Source organism: Brassica rapa, chromosome A02 (assembly GCF_000309985.2).
Source record: "Brassica rapa cultivar Chiifu-401-42 chromosome A02, CAAS_Brap_v3.01, whole genome shotgun sequence".
Taxonomy (NCBI): Eukaryota; Viridiplantae; Streptophyta; class Magnoliopsida; order Brassicales; family Brassicaceae; genus Brassica; species Brassica rapa.
The window spans coordinates 2,948,356-2,969,169 of NC_024796.2; the positions used below are offsets into that span (position 1 = coordinate 2,948,356).

Below are 20,814 nucleotides of genomic sequence, written 5' to 3' on the forward strand. Positions count from 1 at the left end.
GTCTTCTTTTTAAACGATCAAGATTATAGAAGTACCACTGCAAGTTTACATATAGTTTAGATTTTTGTTAGAGATGCTGGTCCGGTCATGACTCTACGGCCAGCTAGTGGTTAACCAAATATAATATGAAAAATGATGGATTTGGTCCGGTTTAACGTCGTCTTAGTGGACCAGATCTAATTCAGCAGTTGGGCTTTTTAATCCACTAGAGAATCCATGATTATTTTTTTTATTTTTTTTCGCCGTAATCTGGATTTAGATTCACATGGAAGTAGGGCCGTTCAATATGGTAAAACCGAACTGTATCGAACCGAACCGAACCGAAATAGACAATATGGTTTGGATTTGGTATATACCATATAAATCGAATGTATATAATTTTATAAAAACCGTAGGATTTGGATATGGTTTGGTATATAACCGATTAAACCGAATAAACCGAACAAAACCGATTAAAAGTAGAAACATGTAAATATGTATCTATTTTATAACAATACATGAAAATCTATTTGTTTTATAAGTTAAATTTGTGTTAAATTACTATAAACCTTATATAATTTGTAAAACACTTGAACTATAATTAAATAACAATACATCGCAATTCAGACATCTTATTTTCTAAGTCTTTTTTTTTATCTTTTTGCTTTATTTTAGTATTCACTAAATTAATATGAAAATGATAAATTTGATGGAAAATAATTAATGAAAAAATTTCACAACTTTTTTCTTATCTATAAACAAAAAGAGTTTCGTGTTCAATCGAAAAAGCATGACTTTAATGAACACTAAATATGGAAGAGTAGAAAAACTTTTCTTTCATGTTTCTGTTTTGTTTCATATTTTTATTTTCAAAATTTCAAGCTCTCATTTTAATTATAGACTAGAGCTTGACCCGCGCGCCCGCGCGGATGTTGGTTTTGTTTTTTATATATTGATTATTGCTTTTCATGTGACCATTATATACTTTAGATATGTTTCCATTATATAATGCAGTTGTAGCTAAATAATTTTTGGTATGCGTTTTGTGTATGGAGACATTTGGCACTAACATGTATATAATTTTTTAAAAAGTAATTTGAAATACAATTTAATTATTTTTACAAATTTTATTTAATTTAACAAATAATATGTACACTAATATTTTAGTATTTGTATTACCAGATCAATATAATATAAGTGAATTTTATGGAACTACTGAAATAATAAAGAATACAGTTTTATAACATTTAAATATATATATTTGTAATTCTGTTTTTTTTTTGTTAAAATTAATAAAAAAACCATCATTATCAAATGGGTAATTCTCATAAATAGACAATTTTCAAGTTTTGATCACAAGAAGGAAAATGACCAAAATGTTTTATTTAATAGGTAAAATGACACTAATACCCTAGATATATATAAAAAAAATATAATAATAATAATATTTTAAAATTCGAACTTTTTTATAAATATTTTTTTGAATTTTTGAATTTTCTTTTCAATTTATTTTTTGTAATTCGAAAATATTTTTGAAACTATTTTTAAAATTTTTATTTTCAAATTTCTAATATTTATTTTATATTTTATAAAATTTTAAACCTCAAACCCAAGTCTCCACCCCTTAACTCTAAATCCTAAGGTTTGGATTAGTTAACCCTAAGAATATAAATGTATATTTACCTTTTTAATAAAATATTTTGGTTATTTTGATTATTAGAATCTATATTTGTGATAGAAACTTTTTCATTGTTCTGATTCTCAAGAAAGAGAGCGGAAGGGTGATTTTTATATATAGGGTCATGCATATCAATACAAACTATTATGATTTTGTATTTAATAGCTAGATTTTGTGGAGTCAATCTTAAGATCTACATTGTAGGCACACATATGTAAATTAGTTAATATATATGAAAATATTCCCTTTTTATACCCCAAGATCATTTGAAATATTGATAGAATTTATTGGATAAAGAAGGTGAAAATATGAGTGAATCACGTAAAACTTTAATAAATTCATTTCTTTTGTTAGTTCTATTTTTTTTTAGAAATAAGCTTTGTATATAAGTGGATTGCGTGATATGTGGGAGATACGTTTGTAAATTAGGATATGTTAAGTTTAGATTTTGTCAACTAATTAGGATTAGTTTAGATTTGTTAATGTACAATTCAAAAATGATGGAATACTGAAAGAGATGGTATAATGAAACCGGTTTATACATTTTGGTAATCACGAAATCTATAACCTTATAAGAGCAAACCAAAACTATCGTCTGCTAATTCTGGTGTAATCAAAAAATGCAATTAAACTGTGTATAAACATCTTTTGAACACTGAAAACTATGTAAATCTGGATTAATAATCGGTACTTGAGGTGTTCTTCATCGATATTAAATTTGCCTAAAACAGAACTTTAAAAAATGTGTATTAACATCTTTTAAAAAATACAGAACTGAATTAATAATTAGTACTCGATTACTGAAGCTTAATCAAGCATTGTGTTTGTTTTTGTACTTTGATGATCAACCTGTATTAATCTTGAATTTTGTGAGAATTTTTATGGAACTTTTGATCAAGCTCGGTCTTTCATTGTTGCAGGTAATGAAACAGAGTAATGTTCTTAGGGTAGATGTTGAGTGAGAAATCAAAAGAAGCTTGATCAAGCAATGTGTTTGTTGCTGCACTTTGATGATTAAACTGGATTGATTAATCTTATACTTTTAGAAATTTTGACAGAAAAACGTGAGCAAGCTTTGTGTTTTGTTGTTGCACTTTTGATGATCAAGTAATGTTCTTCGGGTAAAAGTAAAGTGAAAAATTGAAAGCATCGTTGTGCAGGTAAATAGCATTGAATATCTGTAACAGACTAACCCTTTATAAATAATGATTAATTTTCTATAAAAATAGTTAATATTAATTCAATGGCATTGAGCTGTAAATATTGTGTAAGTTTAAGGGTTAGTTTTAATTTGTACTTCAGTTTTAATAGTTTAGATTTGATGATTTTATTCGATGGTAGAAGCATTTTTACGCTTTTGTTCATTTATTTGAACATGTAATATATTTTTAATAAATGACTGTGTTGACAATATGACTCTAAAATTCATTTTATATGATCTCAAACTAAATAATTATGTTTTTTGGTATAAAACCGAATAAACCGAAAACCGACGGTATATAAACCGAACCGAACCGAAGTAAATATGGATTTAGAATGGTAGTTATATTTTACTAACCGAAATACCAAAAACCGAAAAAAACCGAACCGAAACCGAACCGATATCCGGATTGAACACACCTACATGGAAGTTATAAAATTTTGCATTCCATCTTGTCATGTTCAATCTTGCTTTTGTCAGTTTTTATCATTTTTTTCAACCTCTAAACAAGCAGTAAAATGTTACAAAAAAAAACAAGCAGTAAAACTTTTCTTAATAGCTCTGTGCATGTATATAAAACTATCACTGAAAAGATATCCAAGAGATGATGGGATGTTAGGTTGGACTTTGGATCGGTAAAATCACTATCCAAACTTTCAATAAAGCATATGAACTTTGGCTTGTGTTTAGTTACATTGTGTAAATTGGTTAATCCATTTGGTATAAATATTAATACTTTTTTGTGTAACATACGATTATATTAAAATAAAAGCTTAACATGGTTAACCGATTACAACTGAAACCATGTTCAACTAATTAACGGTAAAAAAAATAATAACTGAAAGTTTACTCCAATGTAAGATGAACAATAAAAACAGTACAATAAAACAAGCAATATAAATGTTAAAGAGAGGGACATGATGAAAGTAAAAAATCCATAGATATTCTTCACTTGTAATCTTGAAATGGTCATTCCAACAAGTTTGCAATGGTCGGAAACGACGATAAAATATCCAACTAAAGAAGTTTTGAAGAGACAAGAAATGTTCTTTGATAACTTAGATTTGGCTAAACAACCATTAAACAAACACAATCAGCTCTAAGACTGACAAGGTTAACCAAAAAAACTAGGCGAATCTCAAAAACATCGGTTTATTGTTCGATGAGAAGGCCGAAGAAACGGCTGAGGGCCTGAGGCTAATGACAACTCTAAATACATAATATAATTATATAAATATGAATACATAAGTGCGTCGTCCTTTTTTTTTTTGCTAAATGCATTTTAATCAAGTTGAGTGTATGTAGAGATATTTTTCTATTTTTCTTCATCACAATTTCTCTTAACTTCCATGAATTTTTTAAAATAGTAATATGTTATTAAAGCAAAAGAAAAATCGAGCTTCAATCATTTTCCACTTCATTTGGTTCCATGATTCAATTGATTGTTATTGACTGATTACTCTTCATCTTCTTAGTTTGACGACTCAAGTTTGAATTTCAACAAATCATCTTCACCGAACCTCATAAAGATTGTATTCCAGTTTGGATATTTCAAGTAGTTTCATATACTTTTTGATATTTTGGTTATTTTGTTCTTGTGGCAATTTCCAAAAATTGAATTATTTAGAGTACACAGACGGCTATACTTATTATACACATTCGTAATTGCTATGTGTATCCAATTTTCAAGATGGATAAGTTACTACAACAGGTTTGAACACGGATCCAATATCTAAGGTCGGATATGAATTAGATCAGGTAAATCATTTGGAAATGAACGTTTTTCATTAGAACTCTTAAAAATGTTTAAACTTCTAGTTGCCTATTTAATATTTCCATGTTCTTTCAATTAACTACTTCACTGTGTATGAACCCCAAAGCCCATTACATTTAAGATTGCTAAAAAAAACACTAAAGTTAACAGTCATTTTCACATGGGAGTGGCCGGCTCCTTTCTCTATAGTGACTCTACATATCCAAAGAGCCAAACTTGAAACATTGAGTGTCGATTTTATTTTCATTTCTTTTTGTGATCATGGAAAATCCTTTTTCTGGCTCTTGGATACCCAATTGGCTCAACACTATTTTCTATCCTCAAATACAATAATTATGCCCCTTGTCTCATTCCATGTAACATATACTCCACATGTAAATTTAATATAATTTTTTGAGAAATATAAGCTCCTCTATGAACTCTAAAGTTTTAACCACTTGCATCAGTTGTTCACATCAACCACGTATATATATATATATATATATATATATATATATATATTTTTTTTTTTTTTTAAGGTGAAATTTATTGAAGAATGTTTGGATATTCAAATTATGGAAACAAAACTACATGAAGATTAAGTAAATGAGAACAATAACCTCACCAGCATCTGAATTAGAAGTACATCTCGAAGCTTTGAGTTGGATGACTTTGGCAGCATTGAATTCGCCAAGTGACTACTGTTGCAAGCTCTACTTGAAATATGACAGAATTCGCCAAGCATTCAAATTTTCACTATATTTACTTGAAAATGACCTTCTTCTTGTCATGCATCTTTGCGAAAATAATATATAACAAACTATTCAACTATGAACGACGAGTAGTGTTTAACTGTTCTGAAGCATGTTCATTTCATGAGTGATCAGACGATATATTTCTGTTATAAAAAACTCGTTATATCTTGAGTACTCTTTCATTGATTTATGTCTTGATGGTCATCTTCTATATTATCTAAAAATCATTTTCTTGTTATCTTTGATTTTTTTTCTTTTTTGGAATTTATTTGTGTGGATCTGCTTCAATTAAAGCGGTTTAAAGAAGTGTATCAAGATATTTGTAAAACCACGAATATAAAACGTATTGTATTTTAGTTGGGGTGGGTGAATAACAACACATCAAAAAATAATTCATCACACCATTTCAAAATTTTCATTTGATAATTATTACTTCAATCATTTTGGGATTGAAATTTGAGCTCAAGTTTTCCATGACGTTCTCCCACTTTGTCTTCTTGTCTCTTAGGATTCTCTCTTTTCTCCTTAAGGGACATATTAAGCTTTATAGACCAAAATGCATATCAACTACTCTCAAGCAAATATTATAATAGTAATTATTTTTTTAACATTTAGAAGTCAATGGTAGAGTGGAATATAATGTTATTAATCGTAACTAAAATTACTAAAAACGAAGTAGTTATATGTTATTGACAACAAAACTAATACTTGAATAATCAGAAATACAATCTTTTTTTTTTTTTTTTGAAACACCAGAAATACAATCTATATATACAACTTGTTAGTAAAAAAAACCCTATATATACAACTTCAATGCATACCAATCAAAAATCATTTGACCATTTCCAAACGTGAGAAAAAAGTTAGACACTGCAACTCATATTGATTAATACATCTATCAGTAGCACAGGAAAATTTCATATACAACTTGGCTAGGATCCAGACTCATTATAAACTACAATGTAACATAATGTATGGATGCATTTTACCTCAAAAATTGTATGCATGAAAAGAAAATGTATGCATGCACTTGAACATGAATGCATATAGAAGGATAAATGATTCATGTCATCATCACCAATGTAAGAATATAAGCTCCCATATCGGAAATTTAACTAACTGGAACATAAATAATATATAAAAGGTTATGACCAATCGATTTATCACCAATTTGTTTTCAGTTAAAATTTTGTGATAAGCCGGAATTTAACAACCAATATGGCAATATCTATTGACACATAGATGCATTGTGCATGCATGTATATATGTGCATGTGTATGCACGCACTTGGTCTTAATCGGATACCAATGCTTGTGATTGTGTTAGGTATTTAAACTTTCATGTGTCAAGTTGCTATCTGAGTTTGTTGTATCCGTACCCTCCGAATAATTTTTTTTGTTAGGAATCGAATAATTAATTTATCTGCCTTTGATACGAAACCTAATTAACATAATACGTCAAAAGACTAAAATGATCTCAAAACCTAAAATAAATTACCGAAAAAAATAATTAGGCAATGATAAGAGGTGTTTGAACTTTTTTACTCTTTGCTGGTCATTGTAAAATTAATAGCACAATAATATAACTTTCTGATAATGACTGACGAGAATGATATTATGATACAAATTGGCACTGATAGTGGATGCAAGCCCTTAATAAAAGCTAATTACAAGGACACATTATTTTGGCCTTTATCAACTAGAAGAAAACTGGACTACGTATCCGTGATTAAACTATGTATTGTTAATTAACTAATAAAGTAAGAAATTTGTTTTTATTGTGTGTTTATAGTTTTCTTGGTAAAATAAAACATAAAAATGGATCAATTTTTCCAACAAAAGAGAAGAGAAAATATGGATCGGTTTTACAGACCCTGAACGCAGAGATTAAAAGAAGCTAGGCACATATAAACATTTATTAAAATATATTTGTGAGTATTATCCATTTGGGAAATTGGATAGAATGATTAAAGGTATGAGCAGAAAAATATCAAGTATAAAATGGGTATGTAATTATAAAGTTTTCATAAGAACAAAAGACGTGGAATTAAAAAATGTATCGGAAAAGGTGTGATGATATAATAGGCTTCGCTTTAGTGATTGGCTTATCCTTAATTCACCAATCAGTCGGACCATTATGACATCATCCATTTTCAATAATAAATTAATATATATTGATGATTGCTTAACGAAGAAGATCAATGGAATTTCGAACTCTCGTATGGTATTTAAGAGGCCAATTAATGAATGTCAGAATTAAAAAAATTAAGAAATCTATTTATCAGTCAGTCAAAACACACAACTTTGCAACAACGTAGAACTCAAAAAATGGTATGAATTTTAACATTTACACCCAAAAAACACACACACAACTTTTTAGTTTCTTTGTGTTTTGTTGGGGCAAATGTAGGTCTATATACATATTTAGTTTTAGCTAAAAAGCATATTTCCATACCAAAAAGTCGCATGGTAGTTACTAATTACATCATATTTCAGTTTGGATTTTTTCTAATTTTCTTTACAAATTAATACAATATAAGGAATTCTTTGGTAAAGAATAGAAAATGGATTTTTAGCAAAAAGAAGAAGAAGAATAGAATAGAAAATTGAAGGTAGGCCAATATCAGGTGGTAGTGTTACTGATGGGACCAAAACAATGAAACATTCAAAACATTTTAATAGTTTATGACCCAATAAAAATAAGATTAAAGGAATAATAGATAAAGGAAACACTAAAGAAAAAAAGCAAATTGGAGAAAAAAAGTAAAAGAAAAAATAGAGATGGGGAAAAAAGATTTGAGGCTGTGGAAGAAGAACAAACCGTGCAAAAGAACATGAGGCTGAAATAAAGAAGAAATAGACTTTGTCTGAATGATATGACTTGATGGTGTGTGTGTATTTGCCTTTTGTTTGACCAACACAGTCGCACTCTCTTTCGTTCAATAGTCATTAGATTTGGCAAATTATGCAATTTCAGGGTTTAAATCAGTCGGCAAAGTTTACTGTGTCGTGAATTTCACAATAAAGAAGAGTATTGATGGATATAATTTCCTCAAATGGTAAGGTATGCATCACTAAACAGTAGAACCTGAAATTAACTTTTGGAAAAGAATAAAAGCAACTACTATTACTGTATTATATAACTTTCTGTGAACACCCAAAATGCTATGACCAATATCAATATGCATATACATTAGTTAACACTAGATTATAATAACCCATGCATGCCTAAGTTTTTGGTTATTTAAAGAAAGATACATGCTAAATTTATAATAATGACAAGAAAGAAAAAAGAGACCAACGAAGATTTGTTCATTTTCCAATTATTGAATAGTTTTTAATTTACTTATTAGCAAATTTATGGCAGGAAACTAAAGGACAACCTCAAATGATTTTCTATGACGTTAATAAAAAGTTAAAACAGTTCTACAACGAAATGATCAAATATGCACTCGGTTATATTAGTTAGTTAAGCCAAAATTTTGGTCTTAAACCATACTCATTTTGCAAGTGTTGTTGAGTCTTCAGCTTCTCACATCACACTTATTATAGCCTTTGCTTTTAGAAATAGAGATCTCTATAATACGTGTGATGTGAGAAGCTGAAGCCTTAGCCTTTGTAATGAACACTATAAAACGACAAACCAACCCTACCGCCAGAGTCGGCCATGACCATGCTAAGTACCATGCTAAGTGAAACATTCGCAGCAGGTACTCAATTTTATTTTTAAAAATACATATAAATAGATTTTCAAAAAAAAAATTAGATTCCTACATTTGTAAAAAAAATCTTTTTACGTAGATACAGCTATAGATCCCTAAAATCTCAGAGCCGGCCCTGCCTACACATATCTTGCTTTCCTAGTGCAACTAAAGAGTTCGTTTGGTTATTGTTAATAATGCTCTTTGACCATACAAAGAAGAGTTATAAGTTAAGTTCTTGTATAGACGTGATCTTCTCTAGATGACTTGATTTAATGAGATTAAATACGTAATGAAAAGAAAATCAATTATAGACTGTAGACCTGAGATTTATTATCCGGAATCCGGATATGATCTGAGATCTGCTCCGGATTGGCGTTGAAAATAGAATACATGGGGCGTCCAAATCCAAATACGGATAATAAAATTTCGGATATGTCAAGACCGAGTCCGAATCTGGATATCTTGATTTTTAGGTCCATATCCGGATCCAGATCCGTAATTTTTAAAGGTTTTAAATTTTTTAATCTTATTAATAATTATACTTGATATATTAATATATACATAAAATTAATTTTATAATATTATATATAATTTTTAATATTATATACATATATATAAAATTTATATATATTTAATTTATGTATTATTTTTAGAATTTTAATATTTTAAAAAATATAGATTTATTTTTTTAATTATTTTTATGAATCCAAATTCGGATCTGACGAATCCGCATGTGTATCCGGATACCTTAAATTTTCTGGATATCTGGATTCGTTCCACTTCTGTGTGACTGTATTATTTATTACCTTAAATTGAAAGACCAAAGTTCGAGAGTCATTCTATTGCAATTTTTTAATGATTTTCCACAGTATTTTTATAAGTGTAAAAATCAGTTATTTGGCAAGTATTGAAGACTATGTAGTACTCCCTCCGTTTCAAAAATATCCATATTTTAGAAAAAAATTGTTTCAAAAAGATATATGTTTTACATTTTCAATGTATAAATTAATTACAAATTTCAAAAAACATAATGGTGTTTATAAAGATTTTATTGGTTAAAAGTTGTGGAGAATATTTGATAACAGAAATAATGCTTGTAATTATAATTTGATATGTTTTTTTAATTAGTATAAAAAACCTAAAACATACATATGGAGGGAGTATAAAGTAATATGCTTTAGTCTGGAATTTTCCTTATCGAGAAAAAACACTAACATTTATAAATGGTTAAGATATTATGCACAATCAATGGCTTATTAGTGTTTATGGAATGTACATGTATAATATATGGGTGAAGTTCAGTATGACATGGTTGTGTTTGAGGCGCGTAAACGTGTAAACAACTGTTTAACTCGGCGGGAACGTATTAACAATAAAATTCAGAGGTTAAAACCATGTTGAGAAAAATAAAGTTCAGAGGTTGCAAGATCAAGGGGGGCCTGCGACGAATGTTATGATCTCATGTTTGGATTATGCATGGGTTTCGACCTAAACCTTCTAATAAAAAAAAACAATATGGATCAAATATTTAAATTTCTTGGTAAAATTCTAGTTTAGTAATTATTATATTAGTAATTACCTTTTGTGATACTAAGAAATTAGTTAACACCACGTTGTTTTATATATGATCTAGGACCTCTTATTAAAATTTTACGCAGGAAACCATATAATAATTGATGCTATTAGGGAAGAGAAGCAAATCTCAAGAGTCCAAGAGATAATCTTCTTATTTTTTTCCATCGAAAAAGAAGAAGCGAGATGTGAGTTGTGTAGATGTTGAAATTAAATAAAGTATGTATATATGTATATTTATAAGCTCTATAAATTGACTTATTTGGCATCATTACCACTTTATATGTTGGCTAGCAAAAGCATTGTGACTAAACTCAAATAATTTTGAAACCCCACAACTAGAAACTATAAATTTTCTCTCTGATGTAAGCACAAAACACTGATCCAAACTTGATTTTATCCACAATATATACATAACGTGCCCAACTCCTCATTTGTCATTATCATCATAATGCATGGGCATGATATATAACCCTTTGTCAGTTCAATTATGCGCGAACATCATTATCATGCATCATGTATGTTCACCTGTTTAATGCCACTAGATGGCCATGGTACCCTCCTATACTCGCATTGCACCGGCTACAAAAACTTTCCGGCCACTTGGTTATTAAACTAATCATATCATATGGAGGTGGTGTGTGTGATGACACATGGAGGTGGTACATCAATCGATCATACGATATGATTGGTGTTTAATGGTTACGATATAGCACAAGGCATGCTTCCCAAGTATCACCGATCGATGAATAAACAATACTGTCAATGGAAACAACTCATTTTAATTCATGAGAAACCAGTTATCAATGTCGTAATTTATCTTTAATATTACCTACAAAACATTATGTTTAGTATCAACTTTATATATTTGGAGATTTATATGGCAACCTGCAAATAAATAAATAGTCTTCTCAATAATTTAAGGAGAACAAAACATGCCAATGGGTCATGTAGAAGACATAATCTTTTTTTTTTTGAACACGTAGAAGACATAATCTAAATTATTTTATTTCAAAAGCTAAACCCTTAAGCATGTGTCACGAAAGCCACCAATTTGCAAAAAAAAATGTGGTCCACTTCTATGCCTTTATCTGCTGTATAAACACTCCTTCTCATTCAATCTCCACCATTAACTCACTCTCGTTGAGCTCTAACAACATCAGTGAGAGAGCGAGAGAGAGAGAGAAACTGACCATGCAGCCAAATTATGATAGCTCAAGTCTTAACAGCATGCAACAACAAGATTACTTCCACTTAAACCACTATTACAACAACCTAAACCCTTCAACCAATATCAACAATCTCAATCTTATCCCATACCCTCAAATTCATCAAGAATTCAATCTACAATCACCAGGCAACAACTCCACCACGTCCGATGAAGCAACTGAAGATATCTTCGTCATCAACGACAGAAAGCAAAGACGTATGGTATCTAACAGAGAATCAGCAAGAAGGTCAAGAATGAGAAAGCAAAGACACTTAGATGAGCTTCTCTCTCAGGTTGCTTGGCTAAGAAGCGAGAACCAACAGCTTTTAGATAAGCTTAACCAAGCCTCGGATAGCAATGATCTTGTTCTTCAAGAGAACTTGAGGCTTAAAGAGGAAAATGTAGAACTTCGTCAAGTTATCACATCCATGAAGAAGCTTGGAGGAAGCACAAGCATCCAAGGAAGATACTGCTCTTCTTCATTGGATCATGAGTTGGATCAAGACTTCTCTTGTATTACAAATGATCCAAGGACTCATCATCCATCATGAGTTGTTCGTTCTGATCGAACTTTAAGTTTCTACCTCTAATTAATCTATCTCCTTTTTTTGTATCCACAAAACTCTGGCTCCTATATATCTTTATGAGCCGAGAACAAAGTGGATTTTTATGTATTTTTTTCTCTGGGCTAGGCTTAGGTCTAGCACCGTTGAAACGTTACTTTTATAACGGTTTAACTACGTACCAAAGTTTGAGTTTTCTTTTCCAGCTACTTGTGATCATGAATAATGATTTGGAAGATTGCTTCTATATGTTATAATCTTGATTTTGTATAAACATAAAAGAAGATCATTTGGAGATGATGGATGTATCTTCTTGAACTTGAAGAAGATGATATACAAATTATTATTAGGATATAATTTTAAAGTTGAAAACGATAAACTAAAAGAAAAGGACAAGAATTATTAGTCGAAAAGAGAAATGCATATTTTAAGTATACGTGCATAAGAAAGACAAACAAGAACTACCAACTCTCCTAACCCAGGACGACAGAGTAGCCAATTAATGTCAAGAACAATAAATTACTCAAAAAGGTCTTTGATAATTATATATTGTTTCTTCGTGAGGATCATTCGAGGAGAATCATTTATCGAATTCTTTTCGCATGGCATTGAAACATATGAGGTGAAAGTGGATTTGTGAAATTAACGTATCGTATATCAAATAAAAGTGATCCTCTCATATGTGCGCATGCATTATTGCCTTTAATCTCGTCGGTGAATAGCATGCCTATCACTCGATATAACCATCGCGTTTTTGAACATGTCACTCCTTCGATTATTTTCCTAACATGTTTGATCGCTACCGATTATGATAAAGTTTTTTTTTTCTTTTTGGCTAGAATTGTGATGAAAAACTCTCGCCCCTAGCTCTAGAGCTGGGTTGCGGGTCAAACCCGCCCCGCTGATCCGCCAACCCACGGGTAAACTGATTTTTTTTATTCAAAAAATTTGATCCGCTTGACCCGCAAGAAGAAAATATGAAATCCGCACCCGCCCCGCTTAAACCCGCGGGTGATCCGCTAGACCCGCGGATAATATTAATAATATTAAAAATTATTAATTTAAATATTTTTATTAAAAATAACAATAAAATTTAATATTTTAAATAATTTTTATTAAAAATAATAAATATTAATCTATTTATAATTAAAATTAAATTATTTTTTAAAAGATTTCCATTTAAAAATAATATTTTTTTAAAAAAAAAATTTTTTAGTTTTTGCGGGTTGGCGGGTACCCGCACTGAATTTTGGCTGACCCGCACCCGCCCTGCATAAAAGTCACTCAACCCGCACCCGCATCCGCGAACCAAAATTTTCAAATCACTCAATCCGCACCCGCTCTGCAGCGAATCAAATGGAGCGGGACCCGCGGATAATGATTCATATTCCCAGTACTACCTAGTTCCCTTTAAATATAAAAACAATGTATAATGCATGGATCTAAACAGGGTAAATTCCCGAAACCTAAATAGTACTCCCGTACTCCCTGTCGTTTTAAGTTTGTGCATACAGATTAAGAAAACAACTAATTTTGTATATTTTCTATTTAAAAACACAATTATTTATACACTTAATCATATTTCAACCAATAGAAAAATAAATTGCTGAATAAAATTAATAAATTTTGTATTAAAAATTGAAAACGATACTTATTTTATAATGAAAAAATTATTTACAACAACAGTTAATATGAAACGGAAGGAGTATAGGATAACATGTTTTCATGAGCTGATGCGTGAGGCTAACTTAATTTGGACACTTTTTCTCTATATTGGATCCTTGGTTTTGTAGACGGGCTTAAATGAGCTTTTCTTTTTCATTTGCTTAGTAAGGTCCATAAAGTTGAACGGTGTTGATGTGTGGATCGTGGTCAAATTCTTGGCCTATTTCTCAATTCTCACTAGTGAGGTCACAATGCAAACTCAAACCAATCACAATAAATATGCGAAGTTGATGATCATTCCATGGACCACTCGACTGAAAACAGAATTACCATAGGCGTATTTGCCACACGTGATACAGAGATTCTCAAGAGGTTGTGATCCGGAAAATAACATGTGGTGTTACTATTTTTCATATCACCTTTTACTATTTTCATTTTTTGAGTAAACTAGATACGTTATTCCTCTGGCTTCAGGCAAAATGTATATAATTGAATATTCTTCTTTTACCTTGTGGTAACTGTCCATGTATATCTCTGAGTAAGGCTAAGGCTTCGAGTCCTAGAGTCATCAACCAACTGTTACCTGAGCCACAAGTTGTAAGAAAGTTTGGAGTCCAAAAGGAGCAAGCAAGGTTAGTTTATTATGATATTATCACATGTCTCAGGTTGTCTTCACGTCTCTGTACATTTAGAGAATCTGTGGAGTATCAACATACATATTTGGCATCTTATTTCTGAAATGAAAAAATTAACGCACCATCCTTAGATGGGTTGTCGGGGCGTTATCTACCGATGGATAATATTCTATTCTATGTGGTGGTATCATTTCACATAACACAGTATTCATATTTGGTTTTTAACTAAAGTTACAGTGATGATAACTTCTAAGGAACTCAAACAAGTAAAACATTTACAAGCATGCAAGCTAGTTTTGCCTTACGCATCATATCATAACGAAGGAACAACTCCATATCCTGTGTTGAACATTGTCATTGTGGAGAAACCTTGGTCTGCCTCTGCATCCACTTCTTCTCTCTTTACAAACCGGCCTTTGATCCGTGGTCTTGTCTCTGCATATGCTTTCCTTGAAGCATATCTTACCCTCTTCTCAAACTTCCTTGTCTTCTTCTTCTCTCTGTATCTCATAACCCTAGCCTCTCTTTCCCCTGGACTAAGTATCTGAGTTGAAGGGTCAGGTAGTTGGTCTGTTGCCGCTTTGGGGGATGGTGAATGTAATAATACTGTTGTGTCACTTGTCGTTGACTCTGGCACAAGACTGACCATATGACATCCTGAGGACACATTAGTGAAACCAAACTGAAAGTTGTGTTGCTCATGGTGCATGTGGGCCTTTGATTCTTCAACTTGAAGTGGAACAACTCCATCTCTAGCATATCTACTTCGAGGTACGTTGTAGTCTTGTTGATAATCAACAAGGTCCAGACTATTGTTATTGTTACCACTGTTTTTCTCTGAACTAGGCAACAACCAAGAAGCCACCTCTGTTTCATCCTCTTCTTCTTGTCCCATCACCACTATGTTCTCTGGACCTGTCATCGCTGTTGTCTCACTTGAATGGTTAGTGGCCATGGAGGAGATTGGCAGAATAGGAACACGTTGGTGGCGTCTAGCAAGTGGGTTTACTAAATGAATCTGTGAGTCACAGGCTATGCATAGTGATGCAGCATCTGCCTTGCAGAAGAAGGCAGCTGGTGCACGCTCACATGCCTCACAGACTCGAACACGTTCGTGGCGGGAAGCAAGAAGATTGGCAGCGTGAACTTGAGCATCACAGGTGGCGCACAAGTAGGCAGAATCAGCTCGGCAGTACACGGTGCATGCGGCTGAACGGCATGTGTTGCAAACTTGTGTCCAGTTACGGTCTTGTTTCAACATAATAACTTCAGATGTAGTTAGTTTGATGATAAGGTAGATTTATGTTTTGAAAGGCAGAGACTAAGAAGGCAAATGAAGGATAGAATCTGGAGGGGAAGACAGGTGGCGAGAAGTTAGTGGCTTTAAAAAGTTGTTTGAATATCTTGTGGCTGGCTGAGTTTCTGTGTAGGGTTTGTGTATTGGGTCCAGTCCTCAGATGCTGACATTGGCTTTTGGATTCATCAACCATCATCAGGACCAAGTGAAGACAACTAGGTTGCAACTTCTGAACTATTTTCGTATTATCCCACTACTATTTTGGTAAAGCTGGTTATCAACATCACCTATGCAAGTCGGTCAAGCTGACTTGGCAAACGAGGGAGATCCGAGCAGCCAATTAGAATCTACCAAGTGGCTTCAAGTCTTAAAGATTGGGAAGAACATGAGCCACAAGTTGCAGCAAATGGTGGGTCCAAAGGTGAATAATAAGGTAGGTAATATCAACATCACCTTATGCTGTGTATGTTTATACAATCCAATTTGCATATGATCACCATTATATTCATAGTAATAAAAACATGCACGAGTCCATGCGAGTTGTTACATCTCTCTATCACCTTTTGAGTATATGATAAAACTGGATAATATCAATTTAGCCTTTCCTAGAAAATTTTCAAACTTGCGGAAGTAATCATATTGATATGTGTTCAAACCTACATGACTGAATCCACAAAACTTATACTACCTCCGTTCCTTAACAACAGATTTTCTAAGGTTTTCACACGTTAAGATAACACATTAATTCACTATTGTAAATGCATCATTTTACAACTATCAATTTCCAATAACTTTCAAACAATACCAATTCAATAAACTCAATTAGTAATTTACAATTTCTACATGGAAAACATAAAAAATATATCTTTGTGAAACAAATGTTTTCTTCTAAAACATCTATCGAAACTAAGGGAGTATTTTGAATCTTAAACATATTCTAGTGTTTCTAATCAAACTGACACTTTAAGTTAGATTGTGCAGAGTTTTGAGTTAAAAGGTAATAGCTTTAAGCTTCAACACCATAACAAACGAGAGTTTCTATTTATATTTTAAGATACAAATCGAATAACACAAAATTTAAAATACAGAGGCTTCTCTGTCAGAAGGGGCTAACCTCACGAGCTAGTTTCAGCAACAACTCTGGAACAAGACGCTTTCTCGGAGGAGCCAACGAGTCTTTGGCCAGCGCGTCATCATCCTCGGCGTGTATCACAGAGACTATGTCATCAAAGAGTTCATCTTTACCGCCTCTTAACGGATCCTACAACAAAACACTCTCATGCATTTATTACAATTACCAACCACTGAGCTGAATCCGTGTCCGTACGTGTTACATAGTTTATGTGGCCTTACCTGAAGAAACAAATCTGTATGTGTTTTTCCACTGTATAAAATAAGCTCCACTTTGGCTCCAACAGCTTGAAGAGCGTCTGCAAAAGTTTTGCTGCAAAAAAAAAAGAGAGATGGTTTAAGTAAAAGCAAAGCATTGATTAGTAAAGTATATCTTCAAGAGAATGATCATGTACCTTGCATCACATGGTATTGAGTAATCTGAGGATCCATGGAAAAGCATAATTGGAGGCAACATAGACGCAGCTTTACCAACAATTGGGTCTTTCAATCTTACTTCTGGTGAGAATTTATCAAATGACTCTTCTCCTTCCATTATGCTACAAGATGAAGTTGGTTCATTATAATCAAACTACGTTTTAGGATTTGGTTAAAATTAGAATTTACCTTAGGAAAATGGAGCGATACAGTCCCCGGTTATGGAAGTGATCAACCAAGTTGTATAGATTGTACCTGTTCAAGTTCAAAATGATAATCAGATTGATATGTTACTAAAACGCACATTAAAACTTAGGGAATAGTACCCTCCAGATAATCCGAAATAAGCTTTTATTTGGGAAACCCTCCAAGAGATGCTCTCTCCTTTTGATTCTTTGGTAGCTTGTTCTAGTAGAGCACAAGCGGCTATGTGTGCACCAGCTGATTGTCCCATCAGGTAGATCCTACAGAAACGCAGTTCAGTACTCGAGACCAAGTTGGAAGATCTAATGGTTTAGATAAAAGTTAAAGTCAATGAGTTGATGGAAACCTGTTGGGGTCACCTCCAAAGGCAGCGATGTTATTGCAGACAAATGAGATTCCTTGAGAAGCATCCGTCACCATATCACTAATTGTTCCCTGAGGAAAGTTTCTGGACCAAAAAAGGAAGGGATTGGTTTATAAATGCATGAAACAAATATACATTTTCAAGTCCCTAAAAGCTCCAAACAGAGCTATAATAATTTCGGTTCTGTGTGGAATATACCACCTTAGTAGAATCTAGAGTAAGGAATATATTTAAAAGAACACTAGGTTTTAGATTGTGTACTTTAGTTACCTGTAGTCAACGCATGCTACAATGATATCCCTTTCTGCCAGCTGCATTCCTAGGAGCGAGCCCCAGGCTTTGTACCTATAAACAGCACAAGAGTAGCAAACATGAACTCATTAACACACGACTCAATCTAGTGCAAGATTCAAGTGAAACTTGGGTGAGATAAGAATGCAGGGTACATCGATGGATCTTTAACGTTTTTTAACCCAAGTATCAAAAATAACAGTGAGAGGAACTAGGACACGATATATATTTTACTACACCAGACTACATTTACAGAATTGTAAAACAAATGAACTTCAAACTTATGCATAGGAGAATGCTGTAACTCTAATGTGCTACTCACCCAATAATCCAAGCTCCACCAGTCACAAAAACAACAACCGGCTTCATACCATCGCTGTTGCTTGGTAAGTACAGATCCAGCCTACCAAAACGTCATTCATAAATGCAATACATCAACAGTCTCAGACATAGGTGATACAATAAGAACAGAGGTATTCAACAAAACTCTTTAGGCCAAGGTGAAAGGAGAAAGTAAGATTCTGGTCCATTCACACACAAACCTATTCCTTGGTTGATCTCCATACACCACACTCCTCCTTACTTGCGATGAGAAAAAATACATATAAGCAACTGCACAATACACAAAAACAAACTTGAGATGAGAAATACAAAAGACTAGTTTCCCGGAAAAACAAAAAAAAAATCTTAATTTAAAGAAAACATATCCTTCCAACAAAAGAAAAAAAAAACAAACCTTGAAGAAAGCCAGGCATAAGCAGCATAGCATAACATGTAAGCGCAAGTAACTTCATGATCCATCGATAGCCTACCCTGAACATTACTCAACAAATTAAATAAATCCTTCCCCAACTCTCTCAGAAAAAAAAACACCAAAACAAGACATACATTACGAGTAAGCTGTCACACGTTCAATAAATCAAGAATGGAATCAAAAAGCACATGGGGGTAGCTTTCCTTACTAGACCTAAGTTCCTAAACCTCACGCAACTTGCAAATAAGACAGAACAGAGTTCCATTGATTCATTACAGAACAAGCAACAGATACAAGTATAATAAAATATACTAAAGTTAATGATACCGTGCACACAATGGTTAGAGCCAGCTAATATCATCTATAAACCAATCATTAAAACGGGGGAAAATTCGAGATCAGTAGTACCCGAGGTATCGAAGAAGCTTGAAGCTAAGACGAGTAACCAGATACGTCTCCTTCGCCGCGTGTCCGATGTCGCGGCCGAACGACGGCTGCCGGCAAATCCGACGAGATCCTCCGTCCGCCGGAGACTTACCGGACACTCGACGACGCACCGGTTCGGGCGAAGACAAACCGTTGGAGCCGTTGAGAAGAGTCGTTCTCTCGGAGTCAATAACCTCCTCGATCTCCGATACCGTCGAGGTCATCGGACGGCATCGCTCCGGCTGGTGAGTCTCCAGAGGCGGATGATGCATCTTTCGCCGTTGAATTAGTGAATCAGATACGTCTTCTTCCTCCTCGTGCTCGTCTCGGTGAAAGCTCTCTCTCGCAAATTTTTCAAACTCTTTGCGCCCTCTGTTGTTTCTCCCTTCACCAGAAGGTAATAGTTATATCATATAACCAAGAGAAGACTGAGACGGTGTCGTTTTTTGATCCCTTCCTTAATTCACTCAAGTTAATTAATTATCTTCTCCTAACCAAACCAATATAATCATGTAAATAGACACAAAAAAAGCTAATTATCCCCATAAGACTTTTGTCGTTTGTATTTTTAGGGAAATAAATTTATTTTTTGTTAGTAATTTTTTGATTGGATGGAGTAGACTGACGACTTCGTAGCTATTGGCAGAAAGGTTAAACTCGTGGGACCCAGACATGACGAATATTTCAGAATGTGTGAGAAGAGAACCCATCACTTTCAGAAGCTCTAGATATTCATGTGGCAGTGCCCACCAACCACTAGAAAGAACATCCCACGAATATTTTTTTTCTTTTCGTAATTTGTAAATTACTAATAATCATGTATGGACACCACAATCAAAGTAATAATGTTTTTTTCTTTTCGTAATTCTAGTAAATCTTCGTGTTCTATATATTTTAGCTTATAGTAATAGATTTACTATAATATGCTAATATCTTTAAATATAAATTGCTTAGTTGATGAAGCCAGAATTTATTAATAGGTTTCAAGGTTTTAAATAAATCTTTTGCAGAAATTAGATTTCTTCCCAGGCTTTAGATTTGACGAAGGAGATTTGTTGATTCTCGAAACTTAAGCTTTTTATCTCATGAGTTCTTCCATTCTTCTACTAGTTAATTAAAGAATAGAAAGTCTATTTGTTCAACAAGACTGAGAAAAGAGGGAGACTTGGCTTATGTGCCTATGGAAAGCTTGATGTTGTAACATGTCTTTTATGTC

The 20,814-nt window shown here is 32.7% G+C and overlaps 3 protein-coding genes and 1 long non-coding RNA gene across 4 annotated transcripts; 2 read left to right on the top strand and 2 right to left on the bottom strand.

Annotated features, from left to right (window-relative positions):
* The first annotated feature begins 3,108 nt into the window (after window positions 1-3,108).
* On the top strand, window positions 3,109-12,684 carry LOC103851007 (transcription factor TGA3). Its single transcript, XM_033284201.1, has one exon. It carries the CDS (start codon window positions 11,674-11,676, stop codon window positions 12,400-12,402), a length of 729 nt encoding a protein of 242 aa, XP_033140092.1. The 5' UTR covers window positions 3,109-11,673; the 3' UTR covers window positions 12,403-12,684.
* A 2,209-nt stretch (window positions 12,685-14,893) lies between these two features.
* Window positions 14,894-16,657, bottom strand: LOC103851008 (zinc finger protein CONSTANS-LIKE 1). Its single transcript, XM_009127823.3, has one exon. The coding sequence runs from the start codon at window positions 15,973-15,975 to the stop codon at window positions 15,028-15,030; it is 948 nt and encodes a 315-aa protein (XP_009126071.1). The 5' UTR covers window positions 15,976-16,657; the 3' UTR covers window positions 14,894-15,027.
* Window positions 16,658-16,923: 266 nt separating this feature from the next.
* Window positions 16,924-20,245, bottom strand: LOC103851010 (isoprenylcysteine alpha-carbonyl methylesterase ICME). The gene is made up of 11 exons (XM_009127825.3): window positions 19,581-20,245; window positions 19,155-19,231; window positions 18,961-19,030; window positions 18,741-18,821; window positions 18,398-18,472; window positions 18,110-18,211; window positions 17,886-18,023; window positions 17,749-17,814; window positions 17,538-17,681; window positions 17,365-17,455; window positions 16,924-17,272 (listed from the first exon to the last, which is right to left on the bottom strand). The coding sequence occupies exons 1-11, from the start codon at window positions 19,868-19,870 to the stop codon at window positions 17,111-17,113; spliced, it is 1,296 nt and encodes a 431-aa protein (XP_009126073.2). The 5' UTR covers window positions 19,871-20,245; the 3' UTR covers window positions 16,924-17,110.
* On the top strand, window positions 19,855-20,463 carry LOC103851009. Its single transcript, XR_629730.2, has 2 exons — window positions 19,855-19,995; window positions 20,245-20,463. It is a non-coding gene; the product is annotated as an uncharacterized LOC103851009 (long non-coding RNA).
* Window positions 20,464-20,814: the final 351 nt, after the last annotated feature.